At 44.8% G+C, this 19,201-nt stretch overlaps 1 protein-coding gene across 1 annotated transcript in view; it reads right to left on the bottom strand.

The window, feature by feature from the left end:
• The window catches only part of LOC123331190, an 80,060-nt gene extending 61,578 nt beyond the window's left edge, over nt 1–18,482 (bottom strand). Inside the window, exons 1-2 of the mRNA XM_044934605.2 lie at nt 18,447–18,482; nt 16,236–16,396 (exon numbers count right to left, since the gene is read on the bottom strand). Coding sequence (XP_044790540.1) covers nt 16,236–16,396; nt 18,447–18,482 — 197 coding nt within the window. The remainder of the gene's footprint in view (nt 1–16,235; nt 16,397–18,446) is intronic.
• Nucleotides 18,483–19,201: the final 719 nt, after the last annotated feature.

The following is a 19,201-nucleotide window of genomic DNA, read 5'->3' as shown; positions in this document are numbered from 1 at the left end:
TATCGTATATTAATGCATATATGTGGAGTCTGGGGGAAAAATGGTATACATGATCTTATTTACAAAGGTGGAGAGTTTTCTTTCACTTTCTTCTCTCGAATAAGCTGCCATCATGTCCTCCCGGGGTGCTGGCAAAAGAAGCATGCCTTCTGGGATGAAGAGAGATGAAGAGTCTTCTTCATAGGACCCCTGAGTGAGTTTATACCCAGAATTTCTAGGGACCATCAAGGCGTGGTTGTCAGATGTGCAGGAATAGGTTCTCATGTGGGGAAAGATGGCTTCCCAGTGGAGGTCCAGGGTTTTCACAGAGGAGCGGATCCTGCCCCGGTGCCAGGCCAGACACGTGTATAACTGGAGAATCTGAGGGCTTGCAAACATCCCCTATTTGAAATGAAACTCTTGTTCATATATTTGGCAATGTGGACTTTGTGAAGTTTCAGTCATACAAAATAAAAATTTTGAGGCTCTCGTGGATAAGGTAGGATAGAGAGTGACAGTGATTCTCTTAAGTGAAAGGTCTGCATACATGAGACCATCATGAGCAAAAAGAAACGTGGGGTTTTCTGTCAGCAAGCTTTGGGCAGATGGGTGCTCCTAGAGTGAGCCCTCCTCCAAGGATCAACATGGCGGCCAAGGTCATCTGAACCTGGAAATTCTCCCTGGATGGGGCAGCTTCAGGGTGTCTCCTGTGTTTCCCAGTGTTGACATAGAGCTGCCAGGATCCCTAAGGAGCCAAGAACCCGGTTATAAGGTCATTTCCCGCTGAGACCCACCCAACCAGACAAGCCTCCCAAGACCCAGACTGGCTTAGTGAGGATCGGACTTGGTTCCCAAAGTGCCTGCTGTACTTGACAGTCCCAGATGGTAGTCCTTCTCTTCCAAGAGTGATGCACACTGATCACACTGATCCTGAGGGGGTCTCATTCAGAACCCAAAGAAGTCTAGTGCTTTCTGTCTTAATTTTCACCCAAAGCTAAGCTTTTTCTTTCATTTATTTCTTAGTCCTGAATACTTGTGAGGATTCATTATTTTTTCCCCTGAGGAATGAAGTGTAACCACCATCTAGATATTTCCGGATCTAGACTTCAAAAGAAACTCAGGGAAAGATATTTCTTGCTCTTGATATTCTTCTTCTAGTCCCGTTCAAATCTGTATGAGGATTTCAAACCTTCATTGTATGGAACAACTCTTTATTGACTAGGTCTATGTGACTTCTGTGTGAAGAGAATAATCCACCATATGAACAATGCCTGTGTTGGAGAAAACTCACCATAGCTCTGAGCTTGCTGGGTGAGGATGGATGGGCAGACAGGAACCTGTTCTGATATGTATCTTCCAGATAGCAAATGTCCTGTTGTCTCTTTTAAGGAAGCCACACCTGCTTCTCCTTCTGTTTTTATATTCCATATGTGGGATCTGGGGTTCTTCCCAGGTGGCTCGGTGGTAGAGAGTCCACCTGCCAAGCAGGAGATGTGGGTTTGATCATGGGTCAGGAAGATCCCCTGGAGAAGAGAATAGCAACCCACTCTAGTATTCTTGCCTGGGGAATTCCATGGACAGAGGAGCCTGGTGGGCAACAGTCCATGGGGTCTCAAAGAGTTGGATATGACTGAACAACTGAGCACAAACGCACAACCCGCATCAGAGAGAAGTTTCTTAAAAATTGTTTTTCCATACGGTTAAAATGTTACAGTTTTTTTAAAGGTAAATATTTTATGTGTGTCTCTCCTTGGACCATGCACTCCTTGGGTTATTCCCTCATTACCTAGCACAGTACCATAAAAATGCAATAAATATTTCAGAATGTTCTATATTAGGAGGCTAGGGCCTGAAGACCTCTCTGCACCCTGGCCTAACCTAGCCTGGAAGCTCATGGGAGAGGGCCAGGGGCATCTTCTCTCTCTACCTCCCTCCCACTCCCCCACCCATATCACCAAGAAGCCAAGTTATTCCTACCAAGGGAAGGAGAAGATTTTGAAGTTATGAATTAAGTTTTTGCTCCTCTCCATCTGCAGCTTCAAACCCAAATACTATCTTAGACTCTACTGTTGAGATTATCAGGTCCCAATTTCTTAGTGAAGACAGTGAGCCCCAGAATTAGCAGAGTAAAGTCTTTATGTTAAATATAGAGAGGTTTTATATATTGTTATGATTAGATAGCTTTCTGAAATAGGGTGGGAAGGACTGAATTAAATGGAAAGCACCAGAAGAAATGGCTTCCCAGGTGATGCAGTGTTAAAGAATGACTGCCAGTGCAGAAGCCACAGGAGACATGGGTTTGATTCCTTGGTTAGGAAGATCCCCTGCAGGAGAAAATGGTAACCCACTCCAGTGTTCTTTCTTGGAGGATCCCATGGACAGAGGAGCCTGGCAGGCCACAGTCCAGGGGGTCACAGAGTCAGACATAACTGAGCATACACACACGTACCCTAGAAGAAACAGACATTAAAATGTAATCACAAGAGACTCATCAAGTCAACTGTCTTGAGTTGACTATTAAAAAACAAGGGTTTGAACTATGCAGGTCCACCTACACAGGGACTCTTTTCAGTAGTAAATATCAAAGTCCAAACCAAACCACATATATGAAGAGTGGACTCTAAGTCACTGGAGGATTTCTGACTGCGGGGAGTCAGTGCCCCCAACCTCATGTTGTTAAGGGTCAACTGTACTTGTCTTTCCCCTGCCTGTAGCTCTTCTCAAACTTGCTGAAATTAGAAATATGTATTCACACATATACATACATAAACTTACACATGCCTGTCTGACCTCTTTCTCCCTTCCTTCCTCCCTTCTTCCTAAGCCCCTTCCCTCTCTCCATCCATTTTACTTCCTGAATCTTTGGAATATACATAACACAATCTCTGCCTGTTTGGGTGACAGCCATAGAACATGGAGGAAACATTCTCAGAGCTTATAAAGATGAGGTTTTCTGCTTCCTGAGTTTCTATTGACTTTCTACTGGGGTTGCATGCAGTTACTTCAGTTGTGTCCAACTCTGTTTTTGCGACCGCATGGACTATAGCCTGTCAGGTTCCTCTGTCCATAGGATTCTCTAGGCAAGAATACCAGAGTGGGTTGCCATTTCCATCTCAAGGGGGCCTTCCCAATCCAGGGATCAAACCCGCATCTCCTGCATTGCAGGTGGGTCCTTTACCACTGAGCCACTGGGGGAGCCTTTTTTTACAAAGCACCTTTGTGTTGAATTACTATTCCTCAAATAGGGTTTGTGAGGATTTTATTTTTATTATTCTGTTGATTTTATAAGACATTATTTTAACATTATTTAATACTGGGAAGTGGCAATGATATTATCTCATCCGGGTTGTCCAGGCAATTGTCACTGCCTGAAAATAAATAAGAGGGAAATTTGCATAGAAATAAGGACATGGAGGCAAAAATAATTGCTGTTTTTCATCACCACAAATGAATCAGTTATTAGAACAGGATGAGGAAATAGGAGTCATCACCCCTGATATTGAAGGCATTTGCCTAAAAAGCTAGCATGTTAGAAAGTGTAATATTTATGATAGAAATTATCTTAGTGGTTCTGAATATGGACAATTTCAGAGTAGATTTGGGAAAACACCCCAAGGATATCAATGTTTTATTTTATAATTATTTTGGAACAAAATAGAATTTGGTGCCAAAATTTGTATTAAAAAATGAAGGATTCATCTAAGCAAATAGCCATAGTGGTTAAAAACTGTATTTGAAACCTTTTTCAGTGGTTAAATGTATTTTTAAAAAGTATACATTTTCCCTCCTCAATGGTACTTTTCTAAAGTTCAGGTCACAATGATGCAAGGAATTTAAGGTAGAGGTCCAACAATATCAAGTATTCATTACATCGTCTGGGTCTTATTTGGCTGGAAGCAAATGGACTTGTCAGGAGCTCGGCCATCTCTCTGTAAAGGACTGTAACAATCTCACTATGAAGTTTTATAGCATCTACATGTGGCTGGGAAAGAGCAAGTGTCAAGATATTTCATTTCAGTGCTTTTTCATAAAAATGCTCTGTTGCTTTCCACCTCTCTACAGTTTCCCTGGAGACTCTGAGCCCCCTCCCCCCACCCTTTCACCTTTAAATACCTGGAAGCTTAGATGTTCAAAAACCCTGGAGCCACCTCTAGCAAAGTCAGAAATTGTACAAAGAACAGAGGGAAAGTCTAGAGCTTCAAGGCATGTGAGTTTCTGAGTCTACTTGAGCAAATAAAGTTTCATCAGCATCGCTTTCATGCGCATATTCAGAGTACATGTTGTCTCACTACTTCCTTGCTGCCCAAATTGTTGTCCATAGACCAGCATAGATGCCAAGCAGCTAAGGACTCGCCCATACCAGAGGATGGAGTAACACCTGACATCTCTCAAAAGCCGCTGTTGTCACGAGTACTGGAGTGGGTTGCCATTGCCTTCTCCCTTCTGCCTCTTGGTTACTTTCAAAGGCAATATTCCCATTATCCTCTTTGTGTGCCTCTTTTTTCATTTATGAAGCATTTTGCTGCTCCACGAGGCAATTAGGGAGGAAGGCTCTGCAGGGTCGTATTGATCCCCCCTGTTCAGATGTGTAATTAGTTGTTAACACTTCATCATCATCAACGCTTTCTCGGGTTCTCTGTGACCCTTGACTCATGAAGTTCCCAGACCTCTGAATGCTGTGAGTTAATTAGCTTTGCTGTCTGATGTGAGGAGATAAAACATGGAGCCTGGATCTTGACAGGAATATCATGTCTGATAATCACATTATTCTTCACAGGAAGTGAGCTTTATCCAGAACCCCGACAGGGAACTGAGTAGACAAAGCAGTTCTCTTCGTTTCCCGCGGAGAGGCAGGAGGATTGCAAATTAATACTAAGAAGTATTACATTTATATACGAATGCAATTTTTTAAAAAAAATTTTGTTTTCATTTTTGGCTGTGCTGGGTCTTCACCGTTGTGCAGGCTTTTCTCTAGTTGCAGAGGGTGGGGGCTACTCTTTGTTGCAATGTGAGGGCTGCTCATTGTGGTGGTTTCTCTTGTCGTGGAGCCCGGACTCCAGGGTGAACAGACTCACTAGCTGTGGTGCATGGGCTCAGCTGCTCAGCATGTGGGATCTTCCCAGACCAGAGATCGAACCTGCGTCTCCTGCCTTGGCAGGTGGATTCTTTGGCACTGAGCCACCAGGGAAGCCTTGAATGTAACTCTTGAATGTTATTCTTATGGAAGGAAAAAGACGCTGATCACTGGAAGGGGAGAAATATTCTGCTGTGTTCCTTTGCATGTGGGATGCAGTCAGGCGGATACACTCAGGCACTAACACAAGCCTCTGTCAGTCTCCCTCCAAGGCAGGTCTAACTGTCATCTACTGAACAGCGCAGGGCAGGTGACAGTGGGTGACTCGCCTGGGACGGGATCCCAGGACGGGTTATCAAGAACAGGCTCTAACGTGTCCTTTGAATTTAAAGGTGACACTCAGGAGTGAGAGAGAATTCTTCCAGATCTTTCCACCCTGTGCTCCAATGTAGACACTGCGTGTTCAGCCACAGTTGTGTTTTTAGCATCTCTCACAGTCTGTAGCTCTGTCCCTCTTGGGAAACTTAACGCTTCTGATAAAAAAGAGCCTTGCTCGCTTTTTTGATGAAGACAAACATCAGTTTGACAACTTGGCTCCACTGGCTTTGCCAGTATACTTCCCATTCCAAAGGGGTCTTTTTATTTTTTTTTACTGTCTATACCTCTTGTTGCACACAAACTCAAAGTCTTCCACTCACTGAATGAAAGAACAGACTTATCCAGAGTGATCTGGAGTCTAAAATGCTGGAACCATGCAGGGATAAAGGGTGTTTAAGGCAAGTCGACTGGATGCGTCTCAGGTGTCATTATGGGTGATTGTGGTCTTCATGTAAAATTCCATTTGGCTTCCTGCAAAGCCTGATGAAGTTGAGGAGGAGACTGTCATGTGTAAGTCATGTTGTTCAGTCACCAAGTCTTGTCTGACTCTTCATGACCCCATGAACAGAAGCACATCAGGCTTCCTTGTCCCTCACCATCTCCTAGAGTTTGCCCAAGTTAATGTCCATTGAGTCAGCGATGCCATCCAACCATCCTCTATTGCCCCCTTCTCCTTCTGCCTTCAATCTTTCCCAGCAATAGAGTCTTTTCCAATGAGTTGTCTCTTCGCATCAGGTGGCCAAAGTATTGGAGCTTCAGCTTCAGCATCAGTCCTTTCAAAGAATTTTCAGGTGATTTCCTTGTGTGTTTAAGCCATAAAACCTTAGGAAAAACAGGCCAGCTGAGGACAAGGTAAGATGCTATATCTGAATGAGGGATGTATTGGCTCGATCAGTGTACACTTGTAGGTTTGGAATGGGTTGGTTAAAAAGAGAACCATCTTGGTGCTTAGTTAGCATTCATCCACTAAAAGTCAAAGGAGCAATTTTTGTTTTGTTTTATTTCCTACCCATACTGTCTTTCCCTCCTTGTGGTTTCCACTTCTGGAATGGCTTCCATGGAAATTTCCCTTTCCCCTCACCTCCCCACTCAGGCATGCATTACACATGCATACTCCTCTGTGGATTCTGGTTGGATGTCGAGAACTTAGAGTATTCTAGAACTCTGCCTTGGGAAACAGACCCATTTATTTTGAATTCCAGTTTTACCACCTAGTGGCCATATGTTCTTGGATCAGCTTTTAATATTTTTTTTTTCTGAGCTGTTTTCTCATCTGTAGGATGTGGATAATAATAGCATCTACTCTGTCGACTTTTTGTGTAAATTGAGATAATGTGTGCAAAATGCTTAGCAACCAACAGGCCTGGCTCACAGAAAGTATTTGACAGACAGTAATGGTTGGTGGTTTCTACTTATGGTTAATTATTGTTGTTGTTCAGTCACTAAGTCATGTCTGACTCTTTGTGACCCCATGGACCACAGCACACCAGATTTCCCTGTTCTTCACGATCACCTAGGGTTGGCTCAAACTCCTTGCATTGAGTCAATGGTGCCATCCAACCATCTCATCCTCTGTCACCCCCTTCTCCTCCTACCCACAATCTTTCCCAACTTCAGGGTCTTTTCCAATGAGTCGGGTCTTTGCATCAGGTAGCCAGAGTATTGGAGTTTCAGCTTCAGCATCAGTCCTTCCAATGAATATTCAGGACTTATTTCTTTTAGGATTGACTGGTTTGATCTCCTTTCGGTCCAAGGGACTCTCAAGAGTCTTCTCCACAATCAGAGTTCAAAAGCATCAATTCTTCAATGCTCAGCCTTCTTTATGATTAATGATTATACTGTTGTAATTGTTACTATCAGGAGGCTAGGAAGCTCAGCCTTCAAAATGTATCTGGAATCCAGCCATGTTCACCTGCCTCTTGGCTATAATCCTCATTCAAGCCACTATGGATTGTCCGTCGCTTAGACCTCTGCAGTAAACTTCTGAACTGTCTTCCTGTTCCACACTTTATTTCCCATATATCAGCCAGAGCACTCTTTTTTTTTTAAGAAATTTTTGATGTGGACCATTTTTAAAGTCTTTATTGAATTTGTTACAATATTCCTTCAATTTTATGTTTTGCTTGTTCCTTTAGGCTGTGAGGCATATGGGATCTAAGCTCCCTGACTAGGGGTTGAACCCACATCCCCTGCATTGGAATGTGAAATCTGAACCACTAGACCACCAGGGAAGTTCCAGCCAGAACAATCTTAACATTTGCTTTCATCAGGTCATATGACTCTCTTGCTAAAGTCTTCATTGCAATAGAATAAATTCATTCTCCTTCCTAAGTCCTCAGCCTCCTTGTTTCAGCCTCTGTCCACTTCTCTTGGTTCTTTGATGCAGCAGTTTGGCCCAGCAATTTGGCATTGGTACCTCGCACATGATCTTTGTCCAGAGAGCCCCTTTCCAGGTATTCGTATATCTGCATCATTCTACTGTTGACTAATCAGCTCAAGTGCCACCCCACCCATCTCATTAAATAACAGGTTGAACTGTATGAAATCTCTGATTGTTCTTGACCAACACTTGACCTACAAATATGGCAACTTTATATTCTTCACCCTAATAACTCTCCCCACCACACCTCCATCACCAAGCTGTCTGTTCAGCCTCTTATTCTACATTTTACTTTGTCAGTGTGCTAACTGCACGTCATGCAAGTAGGAATCCATGTCAGGAATGCAAATAGATCCCACCTCCTCTATCAGCTCTTAGGAATGGGCACTACCTGTTGAGGCACCATGTTGAGAAGGATTCTGAGGTTGAATTCAGACTCAGCTGAAAGAATCCCATGACTGATTAGCAGCAGGATCTTCCTTGGCCGAGGCATCTGTCATTTCCACTCTGAGGAATTTGTACTTGAGGAGTTTCATCTCTGCAGGTTGGGACAAGGTCTTGGCCCCCCCACCTTGCTCAATTCCAAGTTCATGGTGCTCTGTTGTTTCTGTTAAACAGCCATTTCTTTTTACCCATGCACTTTGAAGACTGCTTATTGGTATCCAGTGGCTTGTGTGTAACTTACTTGGAAAACTTTCAACAGTACTTTGCTGCTTGTTGATTTTTTTCAGTTTACCTGAAGACCATAAAAGATTCTAAGTCTCCAGATCATTTTCATATGACCCCTTAAAATTCCTTTTAAAATTAGATATTCTATGCAAGACTGATTTTGTTATTGAGAAGGGTGGGTCAGATACTCTATCGTGCTAGGGAACCAGGAGATTTAAAAAAATTATCGAGCTTCCTTAAGCAGCTATGATTGCTTAATAACCTCCAGAAAAGATCCTTAGGCTTCCTAGAATGAAAGGTTCAAGGTATAATCGTGGAGAATATACTGTTTCATATTTCCTGTTAGCTAATCACTATGCTCAATTTCCATCAATGATGGAAAAATGATGCAAAGTGTGTGATTAGATTAAAAGGTGTGTTCAGGGATTGAATCTGCCTAAACCTTGAGGCTAATAGACACCCAACGAGATAGGCTTGGCCTCATTCATCAAGCTCCAGACACGTGTCTTTAGGATTTATTTTCCCCTTAATTTGATGGCCCTGTAAGTTGGGTCCAGGCAAGGTGCTGGTCATGAATGCTGTGGAAACACTGCCTGCCAGATGTGCTCTGATGCCATGTTTTAAACGAGTTCTTCCAGCGCACTCCTCTGGGCTCCTGTCCAAATGCTGTCTGAATTTGCTTCACAGGGAAAAGGAGACAGATGGAAAAACCTGCCTCTCTCCCTCACTGCCCAGCAGGAACTCCCGTCTCAGTCAGATGGCCGTGTTCTCTTCCCCAGCCCCATCCCGTGCCTTCCCTGTTCACGTCTGCTTTGCAAGAAACGTTACTTCTCACTCCATCTAAGCTCTCACCTCAATAAGCATTCTGTGTGATCCATCTCAAGTAAACACAGCTCCTCCATCTTTTTCAGGTTCCTGCGTAATGCTCATTTGTTTAACTGGCTAGAGACGAAAAACCCTCCCCAGCAAAAAAAAACAAAAAAAAATCTCCTTTTTCTCTAGACAGTCTATTTCCTTTCCATTTACTTTATCCTGCTGTCTTGTCAACATCTCTTCTACATTATAATTTAATGCTATCAAGTCTTAATCTTGGGTTTGGACTTTTTGTGTGTGTGCAGGGGCATATAGCACTTTATCTGGATTCCACGTTCCTGGAAGCAAGAGCAAGGCTCTTGCTTTATATTTAAAAACAGGTAGCAGGCTGCCATGGGCATGGATGTTTCTGTGTTAAATAATTGCAGAAAGTAAGAAATAAAGGAGAGAAAGATGCAGTAAGGAATGAGGTGGGGGAGGGAAAAAAAAAAACAGAAAGAGAGGCCATGATCAAGCTTCCAGAAGAGAACAGTGCTTGCTTTAAAACAGATGCCAATACGTGCTTGATTCATACAGAGAAATACTCAGTCTTGACAGCGTCCTAAAGTTACAAATCCAATTCTGTTCTTTCTAGTTGTCTTCACGTCTCTGAATATACAAAGTGCCTGACCAGACTCCACTTCCTAAGTGACAGTTCATGAGGATACCAAACAAACTAAAAATAAAGTCAGTAGACCTCCAGAGCTGATGACCCTCAGCCAAGAACGGTGCGCCATTTCATGCCAATGTGAAGCACATCATTGCCGATTTAGAAGATGCTCATCAGATTTCACATCTGAGAACAAGGACGTTTTAAAGAGATCTTCACGGCTGAAAATCACAAGTTGATGATCTTTTCGATAGAAACTTATGAATGTATTTATTGAGGAGGGAGAGCCTGTAAAAGTTGTCTAAGTAGAGAAATGTTCTCAATTCCATGAACCAAGCTTCCTTCACTTCTAGTTAGGAGCTAACTGGTGGAATGAGATGTTGGGAAAAATAGAAATAGAAGCCCCTGCAACACTCAGAATCACTGGATCCAGGACAGATACACAGAATCCAGAGCAGTGTGTGTGTGTGTGTGTGTGTGTACATGAACATGTGTACTTTCTGGACTTTAAAAATAGAAGTGCACACCCTCAGGCAGTTTCATTCCCGAGTGGTCCCAGGAGATGTGGTTTCAGGAGCAACAAGTCAATTCAATGTTTATTGAGGGTTCTGTGTGATGTTCTGGAGCGTGGCGCATACACTAAAAGTTTACACTCGATGTTTCTATTTATGTGGGCACAGTTGCCACCCCTTCTTCTTTCCAGAGCAATGTGGTCACACACCCACTGGCAGGTTCCTATTTCACCTGCCCATTTGGAGAAGCAAGGTTTTCCCCCTCTAATTACAAAGGTACTATTTGATTCAGGCAGAAAATGTGTAAAATATGTAAGGACACACAGACATATAATCTTACCACCAGTACAGATCTGTTGTTTCTCTAGTTTGCATTCTGATGTTTGCTCTTGGATGGTTTTGCAGTCTAGCATCCTGATTTTCATATAGTGCTGTTACCCTGTTTCTTAGAAGTAGGTGATGTGGCAGGATGTTTTAGCTGATTGTAAACTGGGATTCTGTCTGAATGATAATTGAAACTCTGGGTGCCTGACACCTAGAGTGCTTTCAGGGGCTGATGTGGCTGTGGAAAAGCGTGTCACAGCCCAGGGATGGAGCAGGAGGATGGAGCAGGAAAACAGGGAAGTGGATTCTGCTGGGTGAACTTGATGGAAGCTTTGACGTGTTGGAAGTCTTCCTCTGTCCTTGGGTCACAAAATGGTCTATTGAGCTGTCTTCTGATTACATCGCTTTTAATCCACCTGAGATTGACTTTGTAAGTGGTATCAGGGGGGGATTCTGTTTTTAATTTCGCTCTTTAGTGAGCTAGTGCCCAGGCGCCATCCACTGAGCGACTCACCCTACCCTGGGGGATCTGTGAGGCCACATCATCCCCTGTGGTGATGCTGTATATGTGCATGGATCTGCCTCTGAGCAGCTCTCTTTTTATTCTTATCCCCATCTTCATGTTATTACTACCCTGGCTTTCTAATGTCTTAAGAAATCTGCTAGACAAGTTCTTACTCTCCGCCCTTCATTTTCAGAGTTGAGTTGGCTATTCTTGGGTTGGTATTCTCGTACAAAGTCAGGTACTAAGTTCATTGAATTAAAAAAAATGCAGCTGAACTTTTAATAAGGTTATGTCTGATTGGTAGATTAATGAATATGTAGGTTTAACCCATTTGTATTTATTGATTACTATACTATTAGTCCCTTGGACTGCAAGGAGATCCAACCAGTCCATTCTGAAGGAGATCAGCCCTGGGATTTCTTTGGAAGGAATGATGCTAAAGCTGAAGCTCCAGTACTTTGGCCACCTCATGCGAAGAGTTGACTCATTGGAAAAGACTCTGATGCTGGGAGGGATTGGGGGCAGGAGGAGAAGGGGACAACAGAGGATGAGATGGTTGGATGGCATCACTGACTCGATGGACGTGAGTCTGAGTGAACTCCGGGAGTTGGTGATGGACAGGGAGGCCTGGTGTGCTTCGATTCATGGGGTCGCATAGAGTCGGACACGACTGAGTGACTGAACTGAACTGATACTATTAGGAACGGTTTTTGCCATTCTTTTTCTTGCACTCCATTTTCATTTTCTCTGTTTTATCTCTGTTTTCTCTTTTCCTATTTTCCTGTAGATAGAGTTCTCTTCTGCTGGTTTAAAAGCTAAATATTCTAATTTTGTCTGTGTGTGTCCTTAACCTAAAATTTTTCATGGTTATTTACCCCTGTTGATTTTTAAAAACTCAATAGTATCTTTAGTTTCCTACTAACTAGTAAATACTGGAGCATGTTTTCATGTCCTTCTGGTCTCTCTCTCTCCTCCAGCCGTCTCTCCTGGCAAGAATTCTAGCTGTGGGATTGTAATGGATGTTCTGTCTTGTTTTCCGGCTTTTTCATTTTTCATCAATGCTTCACCCCTGATGGGGTCCTGTTGATACAGTGGACAGAAGGAGCAGATGACTCAGGACATCTCAAGGAAGAATGGAGACTAGAACCTCAACTCTTCCCTCATCCCATTGTGTCAGCTCTGCCTCCGATCACCTGCCCCCACATACATCATTCCAAAACAACCTTCTTCATCCCAGGGCTTTTCTCACTTTTTAAAAGTTTCAGGAGCCCATACGTGCCTCCAGCTTCTGTAATTTCTCTAGGGTTGATCCTGGGAATAAAGCCAGCTTCAGAGGCCTTCTGAGCACAGAAATCTGACAGTTGGTATTTCTTTATAGAACAGGGTACAACTCCTTGAGGAGCTGTATGAGGACACACAGTCCTCATACATAAGACCTGAATAGAACTGAGCCTTCCTCCACTCTGTTTATGGCTGGGAGGACACCAGAGAGGCTGCCCTGAGCGGGGCAGAACTCCTGCCCTAGAGCCCCCATGGCCCCCGTGATGGTGACATACCAGCAGCAGCAGAAGGAGATAGGGATGGCTCTGTTGTTTTGTTCTTTTTTTTTTTTTTTTTTAACTGAATCTATAAGAAACCTCTTGGAAATTCCCTCTAAAAACCTGGGGGAAGTGTGAGGAGGGTGAGTGGGTGGGCATAGGTGGATATTCCGCCTGGCATTCTGCAGCCGTGCAGGCGGGGCCATCAAGCCTGTGGAAAGTGACTACTGTTCTGTGGCTAGCACTGGTGTGCACTCAGCTCAGCTCAGTTCAGTCGCTCAGCTGTGTCCGACTCTTGGCGTACACTAGATGTGTTCTAATGACTGTCTCTCCATCACTTCCCTCCCTCCCTCCAACCTCCTGGAACTGGATCGCAGGATCCAAGAACTGCAGGATCCTTGACGGTTTGTTGACTGTTATGTCCCCCGGTCTGACTCAGTGCTCGCTACCGAAGCATATGTGCTCAGTAAACGTTTGCTGAAATTGTCCAGAAATAGAAGTTTATCTTTACTAAATGTGTGCTTCTGTCAGTCCTGTATCAGAACGCCTGTTTTCCCGAAGTACTGCCAGCACAGGTATTATTATTATTCTTTATAAATATGGCAAACTAAATAGAGACAAAATGAGAGCTCATATTTTTAATTTGCATTTTTCTAATTACCGTTGCCATGGAATGTTTATCACAGGTTTAGTTTTCATCTGCGCCACTTCTATTGTGAATTTCTTGTTTATTTTCTTTTGTCTGTTTTCTCGTAGCATGGTCATTGTTTCCTCCTGATTCTAAGAGCTCTTTCTAGAAAGGGAACAACCCTCTGTTATACATTTATATTTGAAAAGTTATTTTTCCCCTGCTGTTTGACTTTCAATTTTGTTTTTTGATAAAGGTAAGTTTTTATACTATTGTATCTATCAAATATTTCCTCTATAGTTATGCTGCAAATATACTTTCTTGAATTAATCTTTGAACTTTCTTTTTCTTTCTTTCCTTCTTCCCTCCCTTCCTTCCTTTTCTTTCTTTTCCTCTCTCTCTGTCTCTTTCTGTTTTTATTTTTGTTAATATTTAACACTCAAAACTGTTTTACCTTATTTTAACTATTTGTTAACCAATTATTCTAGCACCATTTTTCTTGGGCATCATTTCCCCCATTAATTTGAAATTTCAGTTTTATTCTGGTCTAAGTACAACAAACTGAAACAAAACTTTTAAAGAGGAAATGAAAGTACAGAAAGAATACACATCTGTCCCCAGCGATGGGAGGAGGCTTTGAAGTCAAGCAGCCTGACTCAAGCCTGCATTCTTTATTGAAATTAGAGAATATTGTCGGAATGAACTAATTCATAGCTTGCCATGAGAAATTTCTAGAACAGAATAAACAAACTCATACAAACAGGATAGTATACAACATTCAGTTCAACAAATGGAACTCCCTGCTTTGCCTGTTTTTTAAGCTGTTTGCACGTCCCTCTCGTATGTTAGTTGCTCAGTCATGTCTGACTCTTTGTGACCCCATGGACTATAGCCCACCTGCCAGGCTCCTCTGTCCACGGGATTCTCCAGGCAAGAACACTGGAGCGGGTTGCTGTGCTCTCCTCTAGGGAATCTTCCCAACCCAGGGATTGAAGTGTCTCAGTGTGTGCATTTCTTACAGCCGCAGCAGTTGTATGTCAATCCATTTCTAAACGCCTTGCCTGGAACACAGACAAACTATAGTTACAGCCCCTGGGTAAAACAAAGCATCTGAGCAAAGTACTTTAGAATTTAGAGCAGGTTCAAAGAAAAAGTAGTAAGAGTTGGTGACAGTGTGGCGAGGGTTGTAATTTGCAGTAGAAATGCAGGTTCCCAGGGTGGCTCTGGACCCACTCTGATGGGAAAGGGTCACTGATGGCTCAAGTGTGCCAGCCCACCCTTGACATGCACTCAGGTTAACACAACTCAGTTTAAAGCCACTGCCTCCTGAAGGTCACAGAGTTTGGAATGACTCACGTCCTGGTAGCACCTTGACAAAAACCAAGTGAACGATTGTGTTCATTTAAAATAGCTTCAGGACTTCCCTGGTGGCTCAGTGGTAAGGAATCCGACTGCTGATGCAGGAGACACAGGTTCGATCCTTGATCTGGGAAGATCCCACCTGCCATGGAGCAGCTAAGCCCAGACACCACAACTACTGAGCCTGTGCTCTTAGAACCGCAGCTACTGAAGCCCTCACTCTTGGAGCCTGTGCCGCACAAAAAGAGAAGCCACCACAATGAGAAGCCTGCGCACCAAACTAGAGAGCAGACCCCAATGATGCAGCAGGAACAAAGCCTGTGCGGCAACAAAGACTCTGGACAGCCAAAAATGAATAAATAAACAATTTAGAAAGCAGCCTCAGACAGCTGTCCGGCAGGAGCCAGGGTACCAGCCCTGGAAGCCCCAGACGTGGCATCTAGCACGGCTCAGTTGCCCTTGATAAGGCCAGGTGTGAGGCTGCCACTGCCTCATGTGCTTCACAGCCCTTCCTTACCCAAGATGTGGCCTCCATTAGCATGAGTGATGGGCTGGCTCACAGATGAGGGACCCTGGAGCCAGAAGGCCAAAGGCAAGATGCTGTCTCCCATCAGCCCATTAGCACAGGGCAGGGGTCTGCTCATCATTGATCTCTTGGTCCCAGAGGGAGTGATACTCTGGGCAGATGGTGTCACTAATACACCCTGAGGGCTGTAGGGCACCTGAGGCCCTGACCAGGCACTCACCCCAGCAGGGTGCACTCAGAGCCTGGGTGGAGGGCAGTGGAGACCACAGCAGCGTCGCAGAGAAGGACACTTGCCCGGGGTGCTGGCCTGCACATCTGCACAGCAAGTCCTGCCCTGTTCCCTTATAGAGCAGGCTGTGCGGTAGAGAATCAGTGCCAGTAAAGACTCATACCTGAAAGAACAGGGTCAGAACTGCTGATCCCAACCCTAGGGTCCAGAGGGAAGGGTCTCGTGTGGACATCACACTGCCGCAGGCAGCAAAGCCTTAAAACTCCACTCGGCAAGCGTTCACACTTGTGGCTCCAGGGGGCGGGGAGCTCAGCTGATCTGCTGTAGCAGAGAGAGGCCCCTGTCCTGGACTCCACTGATTTCCCCACTCCCCACCTATAAGAGCAGCACTCTGAAGAGGGGTCACCACTGGTGACCGAGTGAAGCCTGTGGGTTCATCTCTCAGTGCTTATGGTTTTGCTGCCTACGGATGTCCTATTGGCTCACCAACTCCATCCTCCACCCAAACATCTGGGTCACTTCTGGACCCTTCTCTCAGCCCTGCCATCCTCTCTGAACCTCCCCGTCTCCCCACCCCTCACCGCCCCTCATTTGGGCCATCTGTTTGGACCTCTTCTTGCTGGTGTGATGGAGTGATTTGGGTGGGCGGAAGTGGAAAGTGGGCAGCGGGACCTCCTAGTGTCCACGTGGGGCTTGGACTCAGTGCGGTCCTCCGCCCTTGGTCTCCCTGCTGCTGGTCTGGGGGCGTCTGCCTCTGTAACCACACTGATGTTCAGCACTGTGTTCATCACACTGATGATGAACACACTGACAACTAGCAGGGTCATCATGAGCTGAAAGAAGGGAAACTGAATCCCCAGAAAGAGCATTGACAAAGAGCATAGGCTGCGACTGTCAGCTGCTGAACCCCAGGCAAGATCCTAGGCAAAGTCTTGTCAAATCAGGTGGTTGGAGAGACGACCTGCTTCAGCGCAGGTGTCTCACACTGTAGTCCCTGATCGCCCAGGGTCAGCCCGGCTGCTGGCGAACTCTCCCCCGAGGCAGGTTTCCTCTTTGCCTTGTCCGGCCTGAAAGGTTCGTCAGACTTCTCCCGGAGGGTTCTGAGCGTGTATTTGTCAGTCTGATTGGCTGTGACTAAAGGTGCAAACTCCTTTCCCTCCTTCGTCTGTTATTTGTGCAACAACCGCATTGTGTACTCTGTCTAGGTTGTGTGTATGTGCAAAGCCTCTTCAGTCGACAACTCCTTGCGATTCTATGGACTGTAGCCCACCAGATTCCTCTGTCCATGTGATTCTCCAGGCAAGAATACTGAAGTGGGTTGCCATGCCCTCCCTCCAGGGGATCTTCCCAACCCAGGGATCGAACCCACGTCATCTGTGTCTCCTGCATTGCAGGCAGGTTCTTTACCACTGAGCCACGGGGGAAGCTCCGTGAGGGGATGCATGTTAACTAAACTTACTGTGGCAATCATTCTGCAATACATATACACATCAAATCATTACCTTATAAGCCTTAAACTTACAAATGTTATGTTAATTACATCTCAATCAAGCTGGAAACAAAATAAAAACAAACAAGCAAACAAAACCATCATCTGGACCAAAAGATAGAGGTGCTATATCTTTAGTTTAAAAAAAGCAGTCTTGTAGAGAAAAAAACTCTACGTTCTTAAAGAATATTCAGACAAGTGCATACCTATAGTTCTTAAACTGGATGCAGTCTTGTATTAATTAGTTATGAGAATTAGCTAGTGAAGTGAAATGCAACCTATCAGTGGGGAGGACAGCTTGAAAATTAGGAGATGTTGAATTACTCTTCTGTTTCAGATCCACAGTTCCAAGACCTACTAGAAAAAAAGACAAATCTGAAATTTTGTATATAGAATAAAACTTTTAAAAATAAAGACAAAACCATCATCTGAAGGATTTGTTAACTCACAGAGTTCTGGTTCCCCTCCCCACCCCCGCCCTAAGGGATTCTGATGCAGCAGGTCTGGGTGGAGCCTGGGAATTTGCATTTTCAACAAATTCCCTGTGGCCCTGATGCTGCTGGCCTGGTGCCCACATTTTGGGAATCACTGATCTGGATGCTGAGTCCTGAGGACAGTGCAGATTTGTCTTATTTGGGTTACTCTCTCGAGAGCTGAAAACGGAGGCAAAGTTTCCAGGCCAGGAGTGTGTTTGGGAGATAATCCCAGGAAGCCCTGGGAGGGGAACAGGGATGGGAGGGAATGAAGGGTAGAAAGTGAAGGGGAGGAGGAGGAGGGAGACTGCCCCGGGGAGCACCTGCCACCATCTGGAGTAAAATTCCTCTGAGGAGTCTTGGGAGACAGTGCTTATGATGCCTCTGGGTTCTCGCAACAGGGATGGCCTGGCATTACTTCTGCCAGAAACTGGCCCAGGGCTTTCCCTGTCCTGCCCTTGTGGCCCACCCAGGCTCTGGCTCAGGGGATGACCACCTGGAGGCCACCAACTGGTGCCTCAAGTGTGGGTCAGGACTGCCTGGACCCAGATGACCTGGCAGGGCGCTGAAGCGCTGACAGGCATTGCCATGAGAGCCTTCTAGGAGCTGATATTCTACTTGGGGAAATAAATGATACAGGCAGGAATTTTTAAAATAATTCCAGCAGAGAACAGTAACATTTTAAAATAAATTGCCATGTTAAAAACTGCCCTATTTTGGGACAAAGGATTGGGTTTTTGTTTGTGTTTGTGTGTGTGTGTGTGTGTGTGTGTGTGTGTATGCGCCCAAGCCCTTGAATTCTCTGGGAAAGAAAGCCATATGCCTTTGGCTCTAGTCTCTTCAGGTAGAGACTGGCCACCATGGAAACAGGGTACCTGCTTCCAAAATTAGGACAGAAAGCATGGAGCCCTCCCAACGCACCTCGCCCACCATGCACGTCTCCACCTTCACTGTCATCACGGCCACCAATTCAGCTCCACACAGACACACGGGCGCTCATGGTTACTGGGCTCCTTCTTCTCCAGCACCCGTCTCTGTGGCTAATCAGATTCTCCCAGTCCTGCCCTCCCCACACCCAGGGAACTGGCCTTTAAATGTCCTGAAAAAAAGTGAAAGTGCTAGTTACTCAGTCGTAACTAACTATAACCCACCAGGTTCCTCTGTCTGTGGGATTCTCCAGGCATTGCAGGCAAGAATACTGGAGTGGGTAGCCATTCCCTTTTCCAGGGGATGTTTCTGACCCAGGGATTGAACCCACATCTCTTATGTCTCCTGCATTGGCAGATGGGTTCTTTACCATCTGAGCTACCTGGGAAGCTCTTTGAATGCCCCAGCTTTCCCCTTTTCCCTGTCACCCTCCTTGATGCAAACCTGCTCTGAGGTGGGGTGGGAGTGGGGAGCTCAGACATGGGTGTTAGGTTGAACTAAATCTTAAAGTTTGTGCAACTTGGGATTGTGTAACCTCCAAACAAGTTCCTTGGCTTCTTAAACTTCAAATTTCTCATCGTCAAGTGGGGAGAATAATTCCCTCTTTGTGGAGTTGCCGCTGCAAGGGTTAAATGCCTTGGACTTGTTAGTGAAAGTGAAAGTTACTCAGTCATGTCCTACTGTTTGCAACTCCCTGGACTATACAGTCTATGGAATAGTGTTTGCTAAATCCTAGCCCCTAATATTGA

The sequence above is a fragment of the Bubalus bubalis genome, chromosome 22 (assembly GCF_019923935.1).
Source record: "Bubalus bubalis isolate 160015118507 breed Murrah chromosome 22, NDDB_SH_1, whole genome shotgun sequence".
Taxonomy (NCBI): domain Eukaryota; kingdom Metazoa; phylum Chordata; class Mammalia; order Artiodactyla; family Bovidae; genus Bubalus; species Bubalus bubalis.
The sequence above is the reverse complement of the archived record's forward strand: the minus strand, read 5'-3'. Positions and strand labels throughout refer to the sequence as shown.